This window comes from Anser anser (genome assembly GCF_964211835.1).
Source record: "Anser anser genome assembly, chromosome: 11".
Lineage (NCBI taxonomy): Eukaryota > Metazoa > Chordata > Aves > Anseriformes > Anatidae > Anser > Anser anser.
Genome location: NC_139732.1, coordinates 19,203,527 through 19,226,446, shown reverse-complemented (window position 1 = coordinate 19,226,446; position 22,920 = coordinate 19,203,527). Strand labels below are relative to the sequence as shown.

At 41.8% G+C, this 22,920-nt stretch overlaps 3 protein-coding genes across 12 annotated transcripts in view; 1 reads left to right on the top strand and 2 right to left on the bottom strand.

The window, feature by feature from the left end:
* Window positions 1-3,131: 3,131 nt before the first annotated feature.
* LOC310905423 (protein phosphatase 1 regulatory subunit 3E-like) lies at window positions 3,132-10,903 on the bottom strand. Its single transcript, XM_083851689.1, has one exon. The coding sequence runs from the start codon at window positions 10,516-10,518 to the stop codon at window positions 9,547-9,549; it is 972 nt and encodes a 323-aa protein (XP_083707815.1). The 5' UTR covers window positions 10,519-10,903; the 3' UTR covers window positions 3,132-9,546.
* LOC310905419 (uncharacterized protein C16orf46 homolog) lies at window positions 9,990-18,025 on the top strand. Of its 8 annotated transcripts, none has more exons than XM_083851679.1 (5): window positions 9,990-10,129; window positions 11,439-11,512; window positions 12,236-12,293; window positions 15,988-16,124; window positions 16,907-18,025. In XM_083851679.1, the coding sequence occupies exons 2-5, from the start codon at window positions 11,483-11,485 to the stop codon at window positions 17,936-17,938; spliced, it is 1,257 nt and encodes a 418-aa protein (XP_083707805.1). In that variant the 5' UTR covers window positions 9,990-10,129; window positions 11,439-11,482; the 3' UTR covers window positions 17,939-18,025. The 8 variants fall into 8 exon arrangements, 4 of the variants coding, with proteins under 4 accessions (XP_083707805.1, XP_083707808.1, XP_083707806.1 ...); XM_083851680.1 differs by lacking the exon at window positions 9,990-10,129 and adding an exon at window positions 10,397-10,461; XR_014589035.1 differs by lacking the exon at window positions 9,990-10,129 and adding an exon at window positions 14,920-15,056 and having other exon boundaries at window positions 11,437-11,512; window positions 15,988-16,098; window positions 16,907-17,043.
* ATMIN (ATM interactor) overlaps window positions 16,914-22,920 on the bottom strand; it is a 21,384-nt gene continuing 15,377 nt past the window's right edge. Inside the window, exons 5-6 of one of the 3 annotated variants that reach the window (XR_014589027.1) lie at window positions 20,917-22,294; window positions 16,914-20,549 (exon numbers count right to left, since the gene is read on the bottom strand). The gene's annotated coding sequence lies outside the window, so the exon portion shown is untranslated. Of the gene's footprint in view, window positions 22,295-22,920 lie in introns of all 3 variants that reach the window. The other 2 variants (XR_014589026.1, XR_014589028.1) reach the window with 2 other exon arrangements.

Sequence of the window (22,920 nt, the reverse complement as noted above, 5' to 3'; positions counted from 1 at the left end):
TATGGCTGTGTAGGTTGTACATCATGAGTTCAGGCAACATTACACAGATGTATCAAACTACCATTGTACACAGCTAGTGAGCCATCAGCTAATTTTAGTAATAAAGATGTTGCATCAAACAGGTTAATATCATATCTAGCATAGTAAATATTGGAAATTTGTTTGTATGAAAATATTATTCTAATTCGTCAGCAGACTGTGGTGAACATAAAATAAGGACAATGTCAACTTCACTGTCATTAAATTAACAGTAAGACAATTACCTAACCAGCTCTGATGATTAGATTAGGAGTGTGGCAGATCTGTTTCTAATTCTCCCCTGAACTGGTGTCTCCAGAGAGTTGATGTCCTGTGGATCAAGTACCTCTTTGCTTTTTCTTTGTACCGGCAGATTGGGAATTTGTGTTCTGCAGTAATGGCTCCCATCACAGAATTTTAATATGCCAAGTGGACATTTAAATGACATAACGTCTATCATCTTCTTGTCACACTGGTCATATGAATAAACAGAGCTGCACCAATAAATCAATCCAGAATGACAGTTCTTCAACAGAGAGTGTGAGGTTTTTCTGTTGTGGTGCTGGGAGACATCACACAGCAAGGGACAACGGAAGTGTCACCACATGCACGACTTATTTTGGAGAAGGAAAAACTAAGAATAGTGCCTAATTCACTAATAACACGAGTTCACTAGTGGGCAGAATGTTCCAGGCTGTCAAAGGATGAGGTACAGATTTAAATCATTTCAAGTTAAAAAAGAAATAATTGTACAATTTCACCACACGGTGGCACTCAAAATGTTAGAGATGGTACAGTGGAAAGGTAAGGACATGGAAGTGAGGTCAGCCTGTTTTTCTAGCTCAGCTGCTTGTCTGAGCGACACAGCAGTGACTCAGCTTTAGTGCCATTTAATTCCCTAGGTCAATTTCATGATCGGAAAAAATACTAAGAATATCGAAAATCTTCATAAACCACTCCTCGCAGAACTGTATGTAACAAGAATTCACTTGAACCCCATTATATTGTATCCCTCATCTTACCACCTTTCTTCTCCCACAGTTCCTCGTTCCTGCAGCATCTCTTGTCAGGCTGTCAAGATGAGGCATTTGGCCAGGGAGAAGGCTATATGTGCAGTTTAAAATTTTACAGAGTTCTAAGTATGATGCCATCCACTAAGTCATTGGGAGCCTTTCAAATAACCTAGCAGAGTCTGACTGGTAGCTTTGGCAAAGAAAAACGTTCTTCCATCAATGCCACAGGCAAAACTGCTTTTAACATTAATGAAGCTGTATCAGTCTTAGAGAGAATGCAAACTTCACCTACATAACACATAATACATGCCCCTTCTACGGAGAAGAGACATTGTTTTATGTGGTGAAAAGAAACTGGGCTGATGGAAAACTGAACACCTTCGGGAAAGCCATTCCAGGGGAATTTGACCTTATGGATGTAAGGCAACATGGAAAGAACATTGAGCAGGCAGTGCCAATCAGCGTAAATTACTAGCAAGATATGCTCTAGTTGGCATGAGCCAAACTGTGAGAGCAGCCTAGGAGCATCCTCAGTGTAATTCTTTGCTTTCCCCTGACTGTATGAGACACAGTCCTAGAGAGACAGCCCTTGGCAGAGGAATTTAATCTGTGGTATCTGTATTGGATAGTTACCCTTACAATATTGATACCCCTCTCTTCCTGACAAGGCATAATTCAGACACATCAGACCTGATCTATTTTAATGCAGTACAAGTGTCGTACATCCTCTGCTATTAGGCTGTTTTATTTGTCATTTGTTTATACTGTTTAATTATTTATGCTATTGAATGTGTTTTGCTCAGAGATGTATTTTAATGGAGGTGCAGTACTTCTACCTTTCTCTGACCATGAAAGTCAATCCACGAGATAGGAGGATGAGTCTGCATGAGTACTTCTGTTCTTCAGCCATCACCCCCTCCCTTCTTCATTGCAGGGGTCTGGATCAAGAGAAAATGACAGAGAATTAAGTATTGTTTGCAGCTCCTGCCTGTTCTGACCTCCCCCAGTTGTGCCACAACTGGTAAGTAAAGTCAGCTCAGCTACAACCGAAACATTTTTGTCAGCTTTCTGTTAGTCTGAGAGGCATTTCCTCAATCAGTTTGCCTGGTAAATACGTTAGCCAACAAAGAAGACTTTCTCCTATGTCTAAAGAGGTAACATGCACATCCCTGTGCCTATGTGACCTAAGGTAGTATTTCTGATAGAGAATCTAACAGTCTTGAAAAGGGGCAGCCTTTAGAGCTAGCATAGCCAGCCCCTTCCTCCTTTCTACCTATACCTGTACACATGGAGAGCTGCAAGGAAGAAACAGGCAGTCATTCAGAGGTCAGAAAAAGCAAATTTGGATGAGTCCTTGAGGTTCATTTAGCTAATACCTGGATAGTCTCAATTCTGCATCACCACTGAAGGAAAAAGTATGTGCCCATTAAAGAAACAGCTCTATTACAGCTAGTGCTCAGCATATGTGGGGCTTAGAAACCTTCCTCCTAGACCAAGCGGTCCTTCAGCAGTGGAAAATCTAAACTGTTATTAAAAAAAATAAAAAATCACAATTGTATTCATGTATCTCACACCTTCCCTCTATGAGAGCCACTCTCTCACCACCTGAAATACTGCTGTTTCTGCACCACTTACTACCTAGCGCAGGCTTTTGGCAGCTGAATGCCAAATTGCACAGACTGGTCCAATTGTTGCTGGTGACCATAGCAATGCAAAACTGGGAAGGATTAAAGCCACAGGCAACTGAAGTACAGGCATCCCTGTCTGAACTACAGACTGCTACGCTGGCTATCTTTGAAACTGCGCCGAGATACAAGACTGTAAAGATAGCTACCTATACTTATGCCAACTGATAATCCCATCTTATCTTCCTGAGAGCTGATTGCACTTCAGGAGACCAGACTTCCAACCCAACTCAGCATACAACAGCTTCCAGAGAGAATATTCTCAACAGAGACTGCTTGAAGACATGCAGGCTTGAAAACCTGGCCTGAAAGCTGAATATTTGTCTTTGGATGTGCAGGCACATCACCCAAAGCATTCCTACGTGCCCTACGGATGAATCAGAACATAGTTGTTTGTTGGTTAAAAAAAAAGAGGTTTATATATGCTCGCAATTTGTATCATTAATCTTTAATGACAGCAAGAAGCTACAGGTTTATAAATATATATTTTTTTTATAATTGTGACAACCAGTGACTAGATGCAGTTTTGGTGGAAAACAATCTGAAATACTGTAAGGCTAGGTAAGTTACAAGGCATTACTAGAAAAAGTTGATTTTGAACTTTTGGTGATATCACAGTATTGTTACAAATATTAGAAACAAACATTACTTAGTGAAATACAAACATTGCAGAAGAAACTGCAACCAAAAGTAACTTACTCGTAAAGTTTACAGTTAAGAAACAAATTTTTTTTTTCCAACAAAGTCAAGGTAAATCGAAGAAACAACAATAAAAGCTTGCACGTAAGGAGCCCGCTCTTGAACAGACAGCATCTCCATTACCAAGAGAAACAATTTACCACTGTGCGGGAGGAGTTAGGTTTGTTTAAACCTCTTCAAGAACCTTAATTTTTTTGTCACACATTTTTTTGTTAGCTTTCCTGCACTGCAACGTGGATTCCAGTCCTAATCAACTTTAAAAACATATATATATATTAGCTTTCTGAGTTTAAAAGTATAATACAATTTGGTTTATTTCTAAGATACAGGAATACAAAATTTTAAAACTCACAACACTAACACAGTGTTTTCTCCTGGAAGGTGACTAGAGAAAAGTACGACGCACGAGACTTGCATAATTGTATGAAATATTGTCTTGCTACTGTTACTCGGAGTATGCTTATGATTTAGTGAAGTCAGATTGCACAAAAAAAGAGCCTAAAAATATAACACCATTTAAGACATAGTTTCCTTAACGACACTTTAACAGAATATCCTACACACAACACAACGATACAGCAACCATAGCAATCAAGTCAATCGCTAAAAAACCAGGTGCACCATAATATTGCATAGAAGGAAATCCCTGGTATAAATACACTTGCACTGGAGACTAGGACTTTTTTCCTGCCTTACTAAATCAACGGACGTAAGTTTTTAAAAAGCACATCTGACATTTGACATTTTTCTTGGCTATATTCTTTGGAATTACTAGTGCATATGTTATTTCAAGCACAGTTTTATTCTGCATGCTATTGTTTAATATTAAAAAAAAAATAAAACTGAAAGGAAAGCTGTTTGCCTACCTCCCCCTAAAAATGAAATGTAAAATGTAAAATAATTGTCTAATGTTGTGTAACAATACAATCAGACCTTTCTCAAAAACAGAAAGCTCAAACAAAACTCAGAATAGCTGAATGAAGAGAATATCCATACAAGATAGGAAACTCCTGGGTTAAAAAACCTCTCCGTAAAATAATTTAAAAGCAATATTCAAAAGGTGGATAAAGAAAGAGTCGAACCTCAGGAACAACCAATATTAATTCCCTTTGATTGTGGAAGACCTACATTCAAGTCCGTACACTGATTAAAGAAGTACTCTTACCACCTAACTATTTTAGGACAATTCTCTCATATAAGCTAAACCTGAGAAATCCTCCCTATTGAAACACATACGTTTCCCTGAACATGCTCCATTTTGAAAAATGTCACCATCTTTCATTAAAAAATCCTGATCCGCTCTACATAAGGCTATATTTTTTTTTTACTTTACAGCAAAATTGACTACATTTACTTCCTATATTAAAGTATATATGCTCATAAAATGTTAATTTTGGTGCTCACAAAGTTTTTAATTTCAGTAGGTAATCCTTCCATATATTCAGAACACGTACACATGAAATGCATACAGGAAACAGAATTACAGATGACTTGCCAAAAGGCCATGCAGTATATAATTGGAAGGTAGATGTCATTTTCTTTAGATATTCTCTATAGTGAACACTTTAATCCCATGATACAAACTGTGCCGAGAGATCCAGTCCAACTATAAGTTTTAGCTATATGCATTATGCAGCATCAGGTAAATAACAGTAAAAGCTGTAAAGACCATCATGTCTACACAAATAAATTTAATAAAAAACTAGAATTTCTGGTTTCAGGTAGAATATATATTTAGAATATCTGTGTAAGTGGTGAATATATACAATAAATATATTTTGTTATATTAACTATAGTCACAGTTTTTTTACCTAGCTAAATAATTTCAGAGGTGTACCAGGAAGACGCGGTTCTGACAGTAACTTCTTTCACTGTAGTATGGGAAAATATGATCAAATTCTTCTGGCTGCTACAGGTGCAGGATTTCTGGCACAGCTGAAAGAGTGTCAGGAATTAGCACTGATTATTAGATTTTTAGTATAAATTTCATTTTAATGAGAACGCCATAGCTGGACTTTTGGTGGGAGCGTGAAGGAACAAATTAGATTTATTCCTAGGAAATGTTGAAAGGCACATAAAGATTTCAATATATAGTTAACAATATGTTAAAAAGCAGATTCTGAGTATTTCTGTCGGTTACTTTATGTTTAAAATACAGAATTAGCAGATGTTTGCCTGTTGGCGCTACTGAAAAACATTTCACGTATCTGTAGAGATCACGCATATGCATGAACAGACAGCTGTTTGTTCAAGTGATGCATCTTCCCCTCACATACACTGCAATAACAAACCGTGTGCACTTGCTCTGCTATTTAATACGATACTGAGGCACACACACGCACAACAAAAAGTTATTTGCAAATGGTAAAAGGAGAATATAATTAACCTGAAGTAATGTACATTTACTGAAAATGAGTATAACGTTTCAATTATTTTTTACGCTAATGAATAGTAATGTGGTTAGCTAGCTGAAATTCAGTTTACAGTCACTTAATTGTTTTGATCCCTGCAAGGGCTTCTGTTGATTAGGGTAGATTTCACAAATATTGCCATAAGAGGCATGGAACCACATGCAAAAACTCTATCAGTTTAAATGTGCAACAGCAAACGTGAATGTGTATCAGACACACAGTACGATTTGACTTACTGTAGGAAGTATCACTATTGCACATAAAATAAGATGGCACGTTTCATAAAGCTACGACTTTGCACAATAAATGACAGACAGGTTTTTACACCTCCAAAGACATAATGAATGTGATTATCAATAATTCACTTAAAAGTGAAGTATGCTACCTAAGGATTATTGCCTTGCCTACACCCTCTAGCATCACTTGGAAAGGAAGGTGGCATGGGCTTTATCCATGCAAATAAAAACAACTGAGCTGTCATTTTTTCCAGAAAAAATGATTGGCTTGAAGAATTTCTATCCTGAAACATAACTCAAATATTTTACTTTGCCTTCTAAAGTTAACTTTGTGGAACTATGTTCTTTAGAAATGTGTTTTAAAAAAAAAAAGTTGTCTTGCTCCTCTTTCCGTTAAAATGACTGATGCCCTGCCAACGTGAGAAGTACCCTGTTCAGCACAGGCTTTTCCCCTCAAAGTTATCATTTATGTAGATTGTAAGTTCTATTTGGGATTTTTATTTTATTTCACTTCCATTTATCACAATGTTTCCAGCAAACCCCACCTAAATAGCATCAGGCTGAAAACTAAAGGACTGGAAACCATACATGGATGCTGCCAGTGGAAAAAGTACTCGCAGTCAGTGCACCTAGACATGTTTTTGGAAATCTTGAGAAGAAATTTATGTGATAGAAGTGAAACTGTGTAACCAAAGCAGTGCAGCTTCAGCATATATCACTGATAGGTTTCTGTTAGAACACCTCACACTTCTTCCAAAGATGTCATCAGTAGCATCCTCCACTCAAAGCTGGCTGGGCCAACCTCACCTTTCGAGGCTTTAAATGGAGGTGTTTTTAAGTGCTTCCAGAAGACTAGGTCTTCTACTAGAGTTGAAGGTGTATCACTGATAATCCGTGATCAAGCTCAAGCCCATAAAGTTACCCACGAAACTGAGTGTTGAACTAAACATCGGCTTAATTGCTCGAAAGCTCAGGAGTCAGCTTTCCAAAACATTCTTCTGGTGTGCTACATCCTCAGAAGGTTTAATATTCAGATGTATAGTGGACAAAGGGGTTAAAGGTTCATAAACGAATTATAGCATTGGTTAACCTAAAGTGCACAGAAACTACTTTTTTTCCCTCATATGACATCATTAAGATGCTTCAGAAAAACTGTTGCTGCTTTAGTATATGGGTAAGAAAGGTCAAGCAAAAAAATGTTTTGGAAAGCTCTAACACATAAATAAGATGTTTGGCTGCATTTCCACCGTATTTCAAAGTGCTTTCAAATGGAGACAGGTTCGCTTCCTTCTCTCCAGTATTAAGGCTCTCACAACAAACTAGGTTTAACTAGAAGACACTTGGGCTTTCTTTATCAAACATACTACTTAATATGCATTAATCACGAACAGTTTAAGACCCAAGTTCTGCAATTCTATCTTTATAGATGCGTGCTAGTGATACATAGGGTTACTTCAATACAAGATCAGGGCCTTAATATTCTAAAATGTGAAATACTCAGCAGGTGCTGACAGTACATTTCTGTTATATTCTATTTCTATGAAGATCACATTGATGAGAAAACTTGTTGGGGAACTAAAACCAAGCTACTAATACTACAGGAAGGCTACAGTTGGTATGATTTCTATGAAACCAGAAAAGCGGTATAGAGAAATTAAATGAAATGCTCTTTTCCCATCAACTTGCCAGACCATTTTTTCCAGAATTCACAGGTTTAATTATTCTGACTCAATCAGACCCTCAGGAGACAAAAGTGCCCTCAATTCCCACTGAAGTTGAAAGGTTCCATGAGAACCTGGCATTAATCAAGCTGTTTGGGATATTTAACCCTCACGAGGAGCACAAAGAATACAGTTAGAATTACACTTCATTCCTAAACAATCTACAAAAGGTCCAAAATGTTGAACGCCTGATCCTACAGCCCTTCATAATAGGAAGATGACACCAGCATTTGTTCTGCCACTCTCAGAAGTCATCTTTGTAGACGTCCCTCACCTGCAAACACAAACGTGCCTAAATCCTGGAAAGCCAGCACCCAGATTTGGCACCAGCACAACCTGTATTCAGCCAAACTCCTGAAAAAGCAAGTTTAAAAAGGAAAATGCTGTTCTCTGCTAGTAACATCCAAAATAGATCTTTGAGGGCAGAAGTCAACATACTCTGCAATTTCAATGTTTTTTGTTGGTACATCTCTACTTCTACGCAAAGATATTACTTTTCCTCAATCTGACTGAGTACATATAGCTAGCCTTGTGAAACCTGCCACTTTCCGGAATTATTCTAAAAATCTGGAATGTTTTGTTTTGCAAAAGGCAAGCTCCTGCCCTTATACCTTAGCATAACAACTTCAATTAGACTGTTAACAGAAATAAAACTGGAAATGTTGCTTGGGATGCAAACCAAATTTATGGATTCAATTCCTGCCACCTCTAATTCTTTGGTGCAACTTCAGGACTATCCTGCCAACCTGATCACAAGCAGCTTTCTGGGAACAATCCTACTGAAACAAGCATGACAGATCTTTACAATGTATCACGTGGATTTTAAAACAAAATGCTTGCTTTATAAAACCTGTTAGTAGGCTGTATTTCCATTAATACGTGACACTATTTTTCTTAGCATTTTTCTAAATATGCTTGAATATATGAAACAGGGTCCAAATTTTAAAACTTTTATAATCTTTGCTACAAACCCATCAGCCATTTTTACAGCATGAGAAATACAGCCATACCTGGGGGTATCTGTTTTGGGGTTCAACACCACCATCTGTCCCCTGCAATTAACACGAGTGACCGCGTCCGCGTGGACGCTGGGGTCTGTGGGGCTCTGGGAAGGGACCCAGCACCTCAACGGAGCCAGGCTTGGCGAGGTGGGCTGAGGAAAGAGGATGGGTGCCCAGGGCAGTGCTGCCTGTGTTTCCAGAACCCAGTGCTGTGGGCACAGCACCCGGGAAGATCTGTTTGCACCAGTGGATCCTGATTTTCACTGATAAGTCCTGCAAATATTGACAGCCTCCCTCCCCTCATTCCAGACCCTCACCGTGCAGCAGCTTTGGTCACGAGCTCGAGGCGGAAAACACCGCGGTGTGCCGGCCACACTGCTGCCGTGGGGCTTAACACCTCGCACCCAGCCTTCGTCCTGACTGGAGCCTGAACGCTTATCCCTACGCGGCGTTAACAAGATAGAAAAGATAAATAATTTATCTGTAAACGGAATTCAAAAAAATATCTTCTGGCGGCTTACGAAGAAGCTTCTGGAAAGGTGGGCTGGGTGGGGCTGCGGTTGGGACGGCGGGAAGGGTGAGGCGAGGCGAGGCGAGGCCGGAGGGTGCTGGGGCGGCTCTGTGAGGCGAGGCGAGGCCGGAGGGTGCCATGGCCGTCCCGTGAGGCGAGCTGCAGCCGGAGGGCGCTGGGGCCGTCCCGTGAGGTGAAACAGGGTGCCGCGGCCGCCCCGCGAGGCGAGGCCGGAGGGTGCCGGGTCCCCCTCAGATGAAGTGGATCCAGGCGGTGCTGTCGGGGTCCTGCGGCGGGCAGACGGCGGCCGGGGACGGCGGCCGGCCCCGCAGGCGGTAGTTGGCGCCGCCGTTGTTGTCCCAGTACTCGGCGCCGGCCACGCGGTAGCGGACGGCGAACTCCAGCGTGGCGTCGGCGGCGACGGCGGCGCCGAGGGGCAGGTGGAAGGCGAAGCGGTCGGTGCTGCCGCCGGGGGGGCCGGAGGGCTGGTAGGCGGCGGGCACCTCGGCGCAGCTGGCCCAGCGGTTGAGCGTGTAGCGCACCGACACGGCCTTCTCGTAGGCCAGGTTGAGGACGCGCACGGCGCCGCGCAGCCCCGCCGGCTCCGCCCGCACCCACTCCAGCCTCACCTTGTGCTGCCGAACCCGCTCCGCGAAGCCGGGGCTGGCGCCGGGCTGCGGGGGGAAGAGCGGCTCCAGGAGCGGCGGCGGCGGCCCGAAGAGCACCGGCTCCAGCTCGCCCAGCGCCGGAGGCTTCCTGGTCTTGAGGAGGTCGGCGGGGCGCGGAGGCGGCGGCACCCGCGGCAGGTCGGCCTGGCAGAAGTGGCGCACGGAGGTGAGCTCCAGGCCGAGCGAGTCGGCGAAGCGAACCGTCTTGCGGCGCGCCGGGCTCTGCTGCAGCGCCGGCCGCAGGCTGCGGTCGCCGGGCGTGGGCAGCGACTTGGCCCGGCGGCGCTGCGTGGGGCTGGGCGGCACGGCGGGCACCGACGGCTCCCGGCCCCGGGGCGCCGCCGGGGGCTTCTCGGCCGCCGCTTCCCTCACCACGGGCGGCGGCGGCGGAGGAGGAGGAGGAGGAGGAGGAGGATCGCCGTCGGGGCTGCAGCCGCCCTTGCACTGCTCGGCCAGGCTGCCATAGAGGCAGGCGCTGCAGCTGAAGTTGCGCGGCAGGTAGAGCCGGGGCGGCGGGGCGGGCACGGCGCTGTGCAGGGAGCCGGCTTTATCCATCGGGGCGGATGGCGAGGGGGGCTAGCGCCCTGCTCGCCGCCTCAGCCCGGCGGCCTCCCCGCTGCGGCCGGCCCCGGGGCCCGCCGGTGGGTGCGGGATGCGCCGCCGCTCGTCATCCTCCTGCCCCCATCGCCTGCTCGGAGCGCAGCCCCGGCTGCTGCCACGGCTCTGCGGCTGCCCTCGCTCTCCTCCTCCTCTTCGTCCTCTTCTTCCTCCTCCTCCTCTTCTTCCTCCTCTTCTTCTTCCTCCTCCTCTTCTTCCTCCTCCTCCTCCTCCGCCTCCGCGCTGCGTTCTGGGTCTTTCCCGGAGGATCTCACCCAGCAGGAGGAGGCGGGCAGGATTCCCCGCTTACGGTTCATTGCGGCGCTCTTCCCCGTCCGACCCGTTACAGAAATAGCTGCTGAAAGGAAGAGGCAAAAGGCTCTGGCAGATTAGAAGGGGGCGATAAGAAACGGCTGGCTCGCGAGCTGGAGCCCGCAGTGTACATTTAAAGGAAGAAATCCAGCTAATCCGCTATAATGCGATTAGGGTGCATCTGCCGAATAAAATACACCTGCCAGAGCCCGGCTACAGATTGCCATCTGTAGGAAGAACAGCTCCGGTCTAGACGCGGAGGGCTGATGAAGAAAACACAAACAGCGTTTGTTCTTTTCAGAAGGTTATTTAATAATTGCCAGGCAATATTCAAATGAATTAGAAGTAATGAAAACCAGAGCTGGTGCGGGCAGTTCAAGGAGCTAACAGACTAGTTTAGCAAGCCGCTTCATTCCAGTCTTTCGGTAATCTGGTGCTCATTTTTAATTAGTAAATTGCATTAAAAGCAATGATCCTGCCAAAGGCTGAGCCTGAACTGTGTTGACATCTGATTCTCATTTAACTTCTGAGCAGGAGCTTTTACACCTTCGTCATTTTATTTGCAGCACTCGGTGTTCCTTTGCAAGTCTAGGCAGTGGAAATACGGCTGATGGGATTACCAATGGGACAAGTGAGCCTGGTAAGGACCAAGAGTTTAAAAAAAGCCACCAGGACACAGGGAAAAGCTTCCTGTTGTCTTATATTAAAGCTATTGGCTTTAATTCCTTTCTTAGTAAGTCAGAAAATAATTCCTATGTTATTTCCACTGAGTCCCAAATCTTTTTAATGGCACATGGTTCGTAAGTAGGGAATGAAAAAAATATGCCCAGCAGTGTTGAATTTGACAATGCTGTACTTCCCAATGATTTGTGATGGCATTCTCTTAAATTCATAGGATGATCACAATTTTTGAAAAGTCAAATAGTAGTAACATAAAGAATTACATCTGAATTCACTAGCACAGGATCTTGTCACTGTCTTACATGTACTTTAACTCACACTACAGGAAGGATTCATTAAGCAGCTTTTCCATGCTTCCCTTACAAAAATGAGCATTTCAAGAAAACGCGAACTCATGCTTGGTTTTCATCTGCTCATATTAATTTAGGGGAGAAAAAGAACTGACCCAAATAGTTGTTGGAACAGGCTTTAAGGCTGCATCCTTTAAAATGCTTTTAGTAATTTGTCTGTCACAGTGAAAACACTTGATTCTTTTTTTTTTTTTGCTAATGTTAACTTCACTTTTAAACCACTGGACAGTGAGAAATTTGTTGCATTAATGTGTAAAGTCTTTGTGTTTTTAAGCTATTGTGAAACTATCAGAACTAATAAGCTAAAGTGGCTTAAACCTGATTTCGTATAGGAAGGCTTTTCAGTCAGTTTTGGACACGTCTGTGGTATATACTGGCAACAAGACTGGGGTAAGTTGGTTTCTGCTGTATTTTACACAATAAGGATGCCTTAGCAGCGTTCAGCTTCCCCTCTTCTGGTAACTTTAGTTGCCTAACTTCTTCTTATCATAAACTTGTGTAATACTCCTGTTTTTTTGGCTTTTTCAAGCCTCTTGTTGCAGCCCACAATCTTGGTAATATTTCGTGGAAAAAAAAACCAAAAACACAACAACCAACTCCTTTCTTCACTGGTGATTGTAAGCTGTGTAGCTCATGTGAGTGAGTTAAAAATGTAGATTCCCCAAAGTTGGTAAACCAAAGACTGGCATAAAAAGTGAGAAAATCCTGTGATAAGAAAACAAAAATATAACATAGCTTTGGACTAGCGAGTTCAAAGCAGCATGAGATGCAGATGGACAGCCACATAAACTGATTCATGTAATGAGAATACTTCAGAAATTTCAGTTCATCATTTTTTTTTTTCTGTCTCTTTCTTTTTTTGCAAAAGAAGGAGTAGAGGGAGACTTCGTATAAATGAATGCCCACTGTAAAAAAAATCACAGAATATCCTTGTGGAGTAGAGTTAAAGAAAGCCTTTTACAGGGAATGGGAATTAAATGGTAACTAAATCATCAAGACATCAGTTTACCGGTTAATCCTGGAGGCGCTCAGATTTTCACCTGTGATTTCCCCCAGTGACCTCAAGCTCTGGCACACACAGGCACCTCAGCCTTGTCTCTCTTGAGCACTGTCACCATGTAAACTCACCAGGAATACCAGGATCCACAGCAGAAGTATTTCTCACTGTAATTTTCTTGATCTAAACATTCTGCTCATGTTGTTCTGAATGTACCATAGGGGTTGCGCTGCTGCTTTTTTTATGCTTTTGCTCATTTCCAAACAGTGAGGCTGTGGGGACACGTACCGCATCTTTCACTTCTGAATGTGTCTTTATTACTAGGCTGGCCTTGCTCTTCCTATGAATTTAAGAAAGATGTGGTAAATTAAACAGTTTGAGGCACTGAAATTTAACATACACAGAAATTCCCTCAAATAGCCCGTAGCCTTGTGCTGTGATGTGGAAAGTGTGGCAAGAGTTTGTAATGGGAAGCGTCAGACACCTTCACTTCTAACAGGAAATTCTTTCAGCTTTGCCTGCTGTAAATAATTGTACACAACAAATGCTAACATTCTTAGAAGTGAGCAAGCACTACCACATATGCAAAAACTATGGCTTAATATATGCAGTGGTAGGCACCCGTACACCACCTCCTCTCTATCTCTATTTAGTTCACAGAATTACGAACATGTAAGTTTTAAAGTTTGTTGTTTTACATTGCTAGCTACATGAAGGACATTATCCAAGGCTCTTTTCTAAATATTAACGTCAGCAGCAATTTGATAATGAAATAATTAGTTCTGACATAGCTAGCCCTTCTAAAGCAATACCCTCTACCTTTTCACTGGAAAACAGTATTTTTATGACAAGACAATTTTGAAGGTTCCAGCAGGACTAGATCAGTTGTCATGTAAATCGTTGAGCTCTGCAGTGTTGCTCTATTATAGCATAAGAAAAGAAAAGGTCTTACATTAAAATTAGTCTCCATTGACTTAGGAAATGACAATCAGGCATTGTCTTTATTCCTACAGCCTCCTCTCCTTTGGCAGATTTAAATAGCACAACCGTAGAATAAAATTTTGTCGTAATAACACTGTCCTACTAACTTTTTGTAGACCAATCACTGCATCTTCCAGCTGGCATCAAAAATTTTAAAGACAGCCTCTTGTTCTGCCTGTGTAGCACTGAGTGACCCTGACATTTCCACAGTGCCAAACTGCATTTAAAATCAGTCTGATGCCTGAGAATTTCCAGCTAACCAAACAGAACCTGGTCCTCTCTTTTAATACAATTTAAACAATGTGGAGAGCAAAACTGATTCAAATCACTGAAGGCAACAAACTGCGAGCTTTCTTCTGTTGCATTTATTTATTGTCTTGACTCCAGGTAATCTAGGAGAAAGCGGATGCTGGTGCTGGGGAGCATTAAGCAGAACTACGATGGAACCATTAATAGGGGAGGAGTGTCTGAGTGCTGGGGCTTATCCAAAGTGGCCACTGTCACATGTCTGCTCCAACTTTCCAGAACAGGTTTATTTTTAGTAATGAGAATTGTAGGGAGATAAAATGGATGTAAAGGCGAAGTGCATTACGATTACATCAGCTTTTGAGATGAAGTTGTGACTCAGTACGTGAATTCAAAAGGTCAGCTTCTACTCTCATTTACATCTGTGCAGCTCTTCTGATGCTGATGAACTATGTAGGTGTTACACTAGAATATCACCAAAGATTTTAATAATTTTATGTGACTACATGAATCTGGCTCCGATATTTACATTGACAGTTTATAAGCCTTGAATGATCCATTTGTTCTGCATGCATATATTTAAAAAAAAGACCCCCCTACACCATTTCATGTTAGTGAATAACTCAGACCTCTAATTTTCCCTGGGAAAATATCTTAGTCAAATCTCAGAGAAATGTCAGATTAGAACTGGGTAATACACCTGAGCGAGGCATAAAATATTGAACTATCCTGTCAAATAACAATTTGAATGATATTGATCTTTAATAGCAAATATTACCTTCTCCTAACCAGGATGTGCAGTCTTTAACTATGAGGATGGGAGCTGTGTGATTCACGGAGTTGTATCCAGGATGTTTGGTCTCAGAGATCAGTGAATGTTTTCCACAGGACTGCATGTTCTGACCAACAGAGCTGTGACACTTTGAAGGGTAACTTTGTGGCTGGTTTGTGGGTTGCTTTTTTTTGCCTTTTACTTTAAATATCAAGATGCAAAGAAACCTATAGTAATAACAAGAAGATAGAATACTAAGAGTTTACCTCAGTTCACGACCTTGTGAATCTGCCTTCTGTACGTCTTGAAGCTCACACACAATTTTATTAGTTAAGCATTAACCACCTCTGTTGACTTAAGTGACTGGCTTAAGACTTCAGGAAAGTGCGTAAGCTATAAAAAGCCCCAAATTAAGACTGCAATGGAAAAAGCAAAGAAAAAAAAAAGAACCTGTCATTTTTCGGAGAAGATGATAAAGAGCATTCCACTTAAAGTATTTTTTCTCATACAAATAGTTCTGCTCTTTTTAAACAGATTGCTTGTTTTCAACAAGGATGAGTAACAGCAGTGCTAGGACTCTTTTGGTCCTAAAACTTTTAATGTAGAATTTCATGAAAAGATCTGAATAAATGCACTTTGGGATGTCCCCAAATCCCATTTTCTGCTAAGAGTGTTGGCAACTGTCTTAATGCCGTCCTATAAAATAAACACAGGACTGTTTCTAGTAACTGCAAATGGTCTCAGTAGTGCTTGCTAATGATTTTAGGAATTAAAACATGCACCTCACATCCTTGATTTTAATTTTTACATTTTTCAAATTTAAAGGTCTGTTGGTCAGGCAGCGATTCATTGTAAGTGATTAATTGTAATAGATTATTTAGATTCATGGTATTGTAAGATCAGTTTGTCTACTCATTTTGTATTTGTTTCTTCATCACTTTTTCTTTCATTTCCTCTATTTGGCCATTTCACATCCATTTTCCTCCTGCACACAACTCTTGCCCTATTCACGTTTTTAGACTTTATATAGACTCCCTCCTTCCTCAGTGTGCATTCAGCACTTTGCTTTGGTTTTTCCCCCTTTCAAGCTGCCTGGTTCTGTCCTTTCTCCCATTTGCGGTTCTTGGCTGGCCGTCCAAGCCCTCTGAAGGGCTTCAGAGCCCTTCCTCGCCTGGCATCTCCAGCCACCTCAGCTTCAGGTACGAACACCCACATCCACCTACAGGTGTGTATTTCCCATCCACACCCGCCCCCAGCACCCACGGGAGAAGCCCAGCTCGGAAGGGAGGCCCGGAGCTGAGGGGCAGCCGCCGTCCCCGCCTCGTTTCCTCACAGACAGATCCCCCCCGGGGACCTCCCCTCAGGGCCCCGGCGCCATTTTCCCGCCCGGGGCGTTGCCGTGGCGACGTCCCCTCAGGCGGCGATGGCGGGGCCGAGGCCGGGCGGGACGCGGGGCGCGGCGGGCGGCTGTGGCGGCGGGGGGCGGCGGGCGGTGCGGGCCCTGCTGCGCCTCAGCGACCGCGGCGCCGCCCCGGAGAGCCGGGCCCCGGGCTGCGGCTGGGAGGAGGCCGTGAGTTTTACGGCAGAGTGAATCTTTGACGTTATTTTATAGGGGTGTGGGGCTTTTTGTGCTCGTTTTTACACGCAGAGTGAAGAAAAAAAGGCATCTGCTTCTCGGAGATGCTGAAGGAGTGACCAGTGCTGACCTGTGACACATAAATGCGTCAGAGGTTACACTTGTCTCTTCTCTCTGATGGTTAAACTGAAAGTCTGTGCGGAAGGATTATGATAACTCTCAGTTCCTTCTTTCAGTTCAGGAGTTCTTTTCATTTTTTTTTTTCAGTTCAGGTGTATGCAACACAACAGACTAGGCCTGCTTAGGAATTAAGCTCCTTGTTTTGTACTCAGAAATGCTGTGTTCGTTTACATCAGCCAAGGATATTCCTCCTACATTTTCCTTACAATGCTCTAGCTTGTCTTAGATTTAACATGTTTCTCTATTACCAGGTGCAAGGCTGGGGTACCACCGATCCACTTGCTTGCTTTCAGCTGCAAAAACAAATCAAGAAATCAAAGGCAAGTGAAACTTCCAACAGTTGCCTGCTTTGCTTAGACATATTGCAAGCTACTGACAAATGTTCAGGCCAAGAAGTCAAGACTACAAGAAATCAATCAAAATCAGAAAGCAAGTTAAACATAGAGGCTGATACTGCTTCAGAAGAGATTTCAATCCATTCTAGTAAGTCTAACTGTTCTACAACATATGGCAGTAAAACAGAAATACATAACAAAAAGGTACGCTCTTTCAGAACGTGCCAGGGTGAAAAGAAGAACCTGCCAATAAAAGAATACTGTATGTGGAACCTAGAAGATGTGAAAAATCCAGATGCTGTAAAGCATAAAGCGATAAAACCCCAGGCACTTGATGTGCTTGATCCAAATGGCTGTGAATCTTTGACTTCAAAATCTTCACAAGTACTTCCACCTGTGAAACATGCCACTCCCAAGGATACTTCAGACCCTTCCTGGAAGAACAAGCAAGCCATTATCCTTCCGAACACACTCAATGATACTTCAGTTGAGATTGCTTCCTGCAGTCATGACGCTAAAGGAACAGAGCAAAAGGGTAAAAAAGGAACTGACACCATGAATGATAAAATGAAGGAAAAAGGAGAAATTCATGAACCGTCAGCATTTTTCTCAAGTCATTCAGAGGTCTCCCTCCTGCAGGAAGATCCTGAACAGTTATCCTGGGACTGTGCTCTTACATCTGACAGAAGTATTGCAACCATTCCTAATCCTGTTGCTTCCAAAAAGAACATTCATCACGCCTGTACGCAGGTTCCACACACAAAAGGAATACAATACACAAAACGTGACATCCGAGGCTCTTTAACCTACAATGCCAGGAACAGGTATGCTGAGGTCAAGGAAGGAAACAAATCAAAAATGCAGGCGGTTCCCCTGCTTTCTGGACTATTACCTTCCCTAAAGGCCAGTCACACTGCAAGAGCTGAACTGCCACCTAGACTGAACTAACACTTCTGTATTGTAATCTCACGCTTTTTTTTTTTTCCTTGTTAACTTATGGGGAAGAAAAAATAAAATTTCCTTGTGAGCCGCTGGGATATTTGTAGTTTTTTAAAATGCTATTAATAGCATAAGCTGATGAATGCCAATTACTTTCACATAGGTTTAGTTTCTTCCCGACCACAAGATAGATCCATTAGTCTTAACAGCTTATTCTGGGGATGAAGTGCAGCCTCTTCATTTAGATTCACTCTGAATGACTACTGTAGCCTACTGTGATAATTATGTATTTGATACTGCTGATCACTGAAACAATGTCTAACTATAAGAACATTCTACTCTGCAAGGCCTTGAATAATACCCTTAAAACAGTGCTAAATCCTACTGAGCTTCACAGACAAACATTTGCGTACATTCCTTGCTAATTTGGCACCTGGAAGAAACAGAAATGATCTGGAAAGTAGACAGTGGTGAGACTGACAGTCATTTACAATGTTTGGTCTTGTTTAAAGTAGATTTATTTTTTAATCCTGTTTTCTTTGCTTGTTTCTGTTTAATAGATGTGTATTCTTGTATTCTTGTTTCGTCTCATCATACTAAGTAGGGCTTCCAGATCAAGTTCTGTTTTGTTTTTGTGTTAAACAAAAAGCAAATTAAAAATCAGCGGTCTTTCCATAGAGACATCAGTAACTGCAATTCAATTGTAGCAGCTTTTTCCCCACAAAGAGCATGTTCCTTCCCATTCAGGACAGATTCACTGCAACTTACCCTTCCCCTCTTCTGATGCTTTGATTAAGATTTGGAGTAGGGAAAGATAATATCAGTGCAAGACCCCCAATAGGATATAGTTTAAAACAGAGCTTTAGATTGAGGAATTCCGTACCTTTTCAGATTTATATCTTTACTAATCAAGCACATGCATAAATGTAAAGTTTTTAGCAGTTTTCTGGCCTCAACTTGTTAATTGTGTTCAAGTATCTGAACATCACAGCTAGAGAATAATCACCTTCCAGACGTGTAGTTTCAGAGGAAGAAAAGAAAAAAAGATGACAAATATTCTGTGTACCTAAATAAACTATTGTGTGTTTATTCTTTTAAAAAAGAGAAGGATGATGTGGTTTTCTCTCTTCCCCCAGTACTGAAGTGACATGACCTCCAGAGAAGAACACAGGAGTTAAGCGCTAGTTAAGTAACAATTCCAAGCTGTTCGCTTTGTCTCATAACATTATTCTTCTGGGAATTGCTTAGGGAAATCTAGAAACCTTTCAGAACAGTAATTTGTATAGCAGGTGCGTAACAATTCTTTAAGCATGTACAGCGGCGTATCAGCTCGAGGTGCAGAGCCCTTGCACTGGAGGTTAGAACAGGGCCACCATTTGGGGGGCAGTAAACCTGATTTTTCAAGCTACAGCACCTCTGTGTGGGAGGGGAGTGCCACCTACTGAATGGCTAACAAAATAAGCACTTCTACCAGAAATAGCACAAAGTTGCTCTCAAGGTGTCTTCTGCATTCCTTCGCTCTTCTTGAAGAAGAAAAGCTAAGTATTTCAATCTGAAATGGCAGTATTTTTTTGTACCTGTTTGCTATTTTGTTGTGAATCAAGAGGGAAAATTCTAAAGGTGTTGCTTTGGACAAACATATAATGTGATTATTGTTCAAAAAGGGAACAAGACATCACTCTGTTCAAATCTTGACAATGTAGTGGTACACAGTTTCTCAACATTCTTGTCAATGACCTATTTCAACTGTTTTTGCCCAACAAATAGCTACAAAAATTTACTATCTCCCCACTACAGTATTTCCCTCAAAAGTTTTAGCGTAGTTACATTTATAGCAGTCATGTAATAGATCTTTCATAAGTATGCAGAACGATACATCAGCTTAAGATATGGAAAATGAGACATCAGGAGAAATTCACTCTACACACATTCATACAGGACAGTAAGTATCAATGCTTTGTATTACCTCTACTTAATAAATTACTTAGATTTCATAAAGTGTCTGTATCATACATCATTTTATGTTGCTTTTATGTTGCAAAGTCAATTTATACATATCTTAGGGAAGAATGTATCAATAAGGTTTTGTTTCAATGTGACGCTTTTGTGATATTAAAGAAACAGAGCAGTCAGTGATTTTAAAATAGGGAAATAGGGTAAGTGGGAATATTAATTTCCATTCATATTTTGATGCAGAAGAATTATCCTTATAGCTGCTACTAAGATCTATATGCATCTTTCATCTCTTTCAAAACTCTAGGTAACTGAAAATCTCCACCAATGATTTTTTGCAATCAAGATCTTAGTTGTTAATTTCCAGGAAACATACCTTTTTTGTAGTAGTAGTAGTAACTTGTTATTCAATCATAGTGCTACAATTACTCATTCTGACAGAACAGAGACATCCTCTAACAAACCATATTCTTCACTTCTTTGCCCCCTTCCCTCTCACTTCTCTTTTGGCAGTGTCTTTTCCAGTCCTGTGCTTCATATTTAAATATAAAATACAAGCTCTCCACTGGAAGGATCCTTCACAAACAGTTCCAAGATAAGTAACTTGAGTCCACTTGTTTCAAGTCCTCTGTTTTTCACTACATAGAAAATTCAGATGTATATGCATCTATGAAATTAATAACATTAATAACGGTGAGGAAGGGAAGAGTCTCTCCCACTCAGAGAACAGAAAATATTGCTGCTTCAGCAAGCAAACTGCAAAATGAACTGCATTATCAGTTAACAGTGAGTAAAGCCAAACGTTCATTATAGTGCTCACAAGTTGCAGCCACTGCAGACAGCTAACCCATTCTTTATAGAAAAATAAGTTCAAAGTTGAACCTAAAAATTATATTTCCACTAGTAACTAATACAGAACTTCTGTACTTTGTTTCACAGGTAAAAGGCTCGGGCAGAGATGCTCCTTTCATTGCCATCAGGTACAAAACAAGTCCCCACTCCCCCAAATACCAGTAAGCAAAATTGTTACTTACAATATGGTTGTAGTAGCTCATGGAGACTTGGCCCAGTCAACCAAGTTTACAGGAGATTCAATTAAAAACTAATTGCAATTTAATCGCCAGCAAATCTCCTGCAAGAAATGATATTTCCAGGAGGGGAACATTTCTAGCCTACCATAGCAAACCTTTCCATTGTGCTCCCTTAACAAATGGCTTTAAAGAAGAAAGGGATACTGGCCAATTTTGTTCTGCTCACACTTCTCAGGACAAACAGAAGGATTTGCCAAGAAAGGGGTGTAACAAAAGTCACCCAGCAAGGCTGCTAAGTAAAAAATTGGAACAGAAAGATACAAATTCACAACACTTAAGTCATGATAAACACAATTAAGTTATGTGACCTTGAAGACACTGGGTTCTTCTACCCCAGGAAACAGCAGCTTCTTGTTTACATGCAGATTCTCTCAAGAATAAAACCATTCCTGCTCAGGGAAAGGAAATAAACTTAAGTGCTAGATCAACTGGGAGTGTTTCCTGCATTCAAGGTGCCAAAACAAAACAAGCGAAAGGGAATTGGTAACAACTGTAAAAATACAATGAGAGAACACCTGAAAGCTAAATCAATGCTTCTGTATTTTTGTCTTAGGTCCAGACTTCCAACGGACTGACTCCAGAGAACACTTTGTCAAATCCTGGAGCCAGAAAGAAAATCTGCCTCTCTTAAATTCAATTGTTTTGACAGAATGCAATCAATCAGCTTGCCAACAAGCAATTTCTTTAAGTGAAGGAAATTCAGAATCTAAACACAAACTGATCCGGGGATGCTTTTACTGCCAACAGAAATAACAGTAAGTTCTCAGCAACACCAAACAAGAAAGTAGTTCAAAAACACGTGGGGCTGATCTCTGAACAGCTATCGGCTTCTTCTCGATCTGTTCTTAATCAAGAGTCAGAATTTGTCCTGCCTTTTAGACTGCCTAGCCATCTTTGCAAGTTTCTGAGGACAGTCTGTTCAAAGTAGCTGACTTGTCCACAGGCGAAATCTGCTCTATCTGAATAACAAGCCTGAAATAACTCAATCCAAACTAAGCAGAATATAATTCCTACAGCAGGAATAGCCTGTTATTCCTGCAAGGGTAGTCAGTTCCTAATACATTGACTCTTTCAAAGATAACTTTAAATGCTCTGAACGGGAATTTACTTTCTAGATACTTACCACATACTGCCCCCTGGAAATACCTTCTATATTTTGCTACCACTGGTGCTGAATGCTGCCTCACACACTTACCTCAGTGTCTGATGGCACTGAAAACAGCAGCCTGGTACACCACAGAGAGCGTTTCAGTCGTGACTATAGCTGCTGGAGTAGCACAGATGAACTTTCAGTCACAGAGCATCTGGTCGTTCACCTACTCTGAATTAATACGGAAGTCTGAATTAATACGGAAGTTGACAAAATACACAAGTAAAAATTAAAACATTTTATATTCTCCAACAGAGAATGGTGGGGTCATTATTATTAAGCATGGGGACTATACAGAAGGGGACAAGTATCATCCATGCTAGCATAATAGTATTAATTTTTAATAGTATTTTTAATACTATTTTTTCAATTACATACAACGTATTGCAAAATAATATGGGCTATTAGAGAAGATTGTGATTTTCTAGCAGGGTACTTTGAAAGCTATTAGTCACAAAGCAGTTAATTTCTGCTTAGGACTCGAGAGATCTTGAAAATTACAGTAGAGAGTGAAGAACTCGAAGTAATCCTTCTGTCCTGACAGTCTGCTGTAGAAGAAAGGCACATCAGTGAGCTGAAACTACAAAGGTATTCCATTGTGCATGCAAGATAATTTAAATTTTGCATTCATTGCTGAGAAGTTTGAGGTGGAGCACCACTACTGCTGCCAGCCTGGATGCTGTTGGTCAGAAGAACCCAGCCCCAGCTACAGACATCCAAGTCAGCGCAGAAGTCTCTGCACAGGCTCAGTTAAAGAAGAGAACCTCTCTAATGGGTGTTCCAGGTTCATATAATGC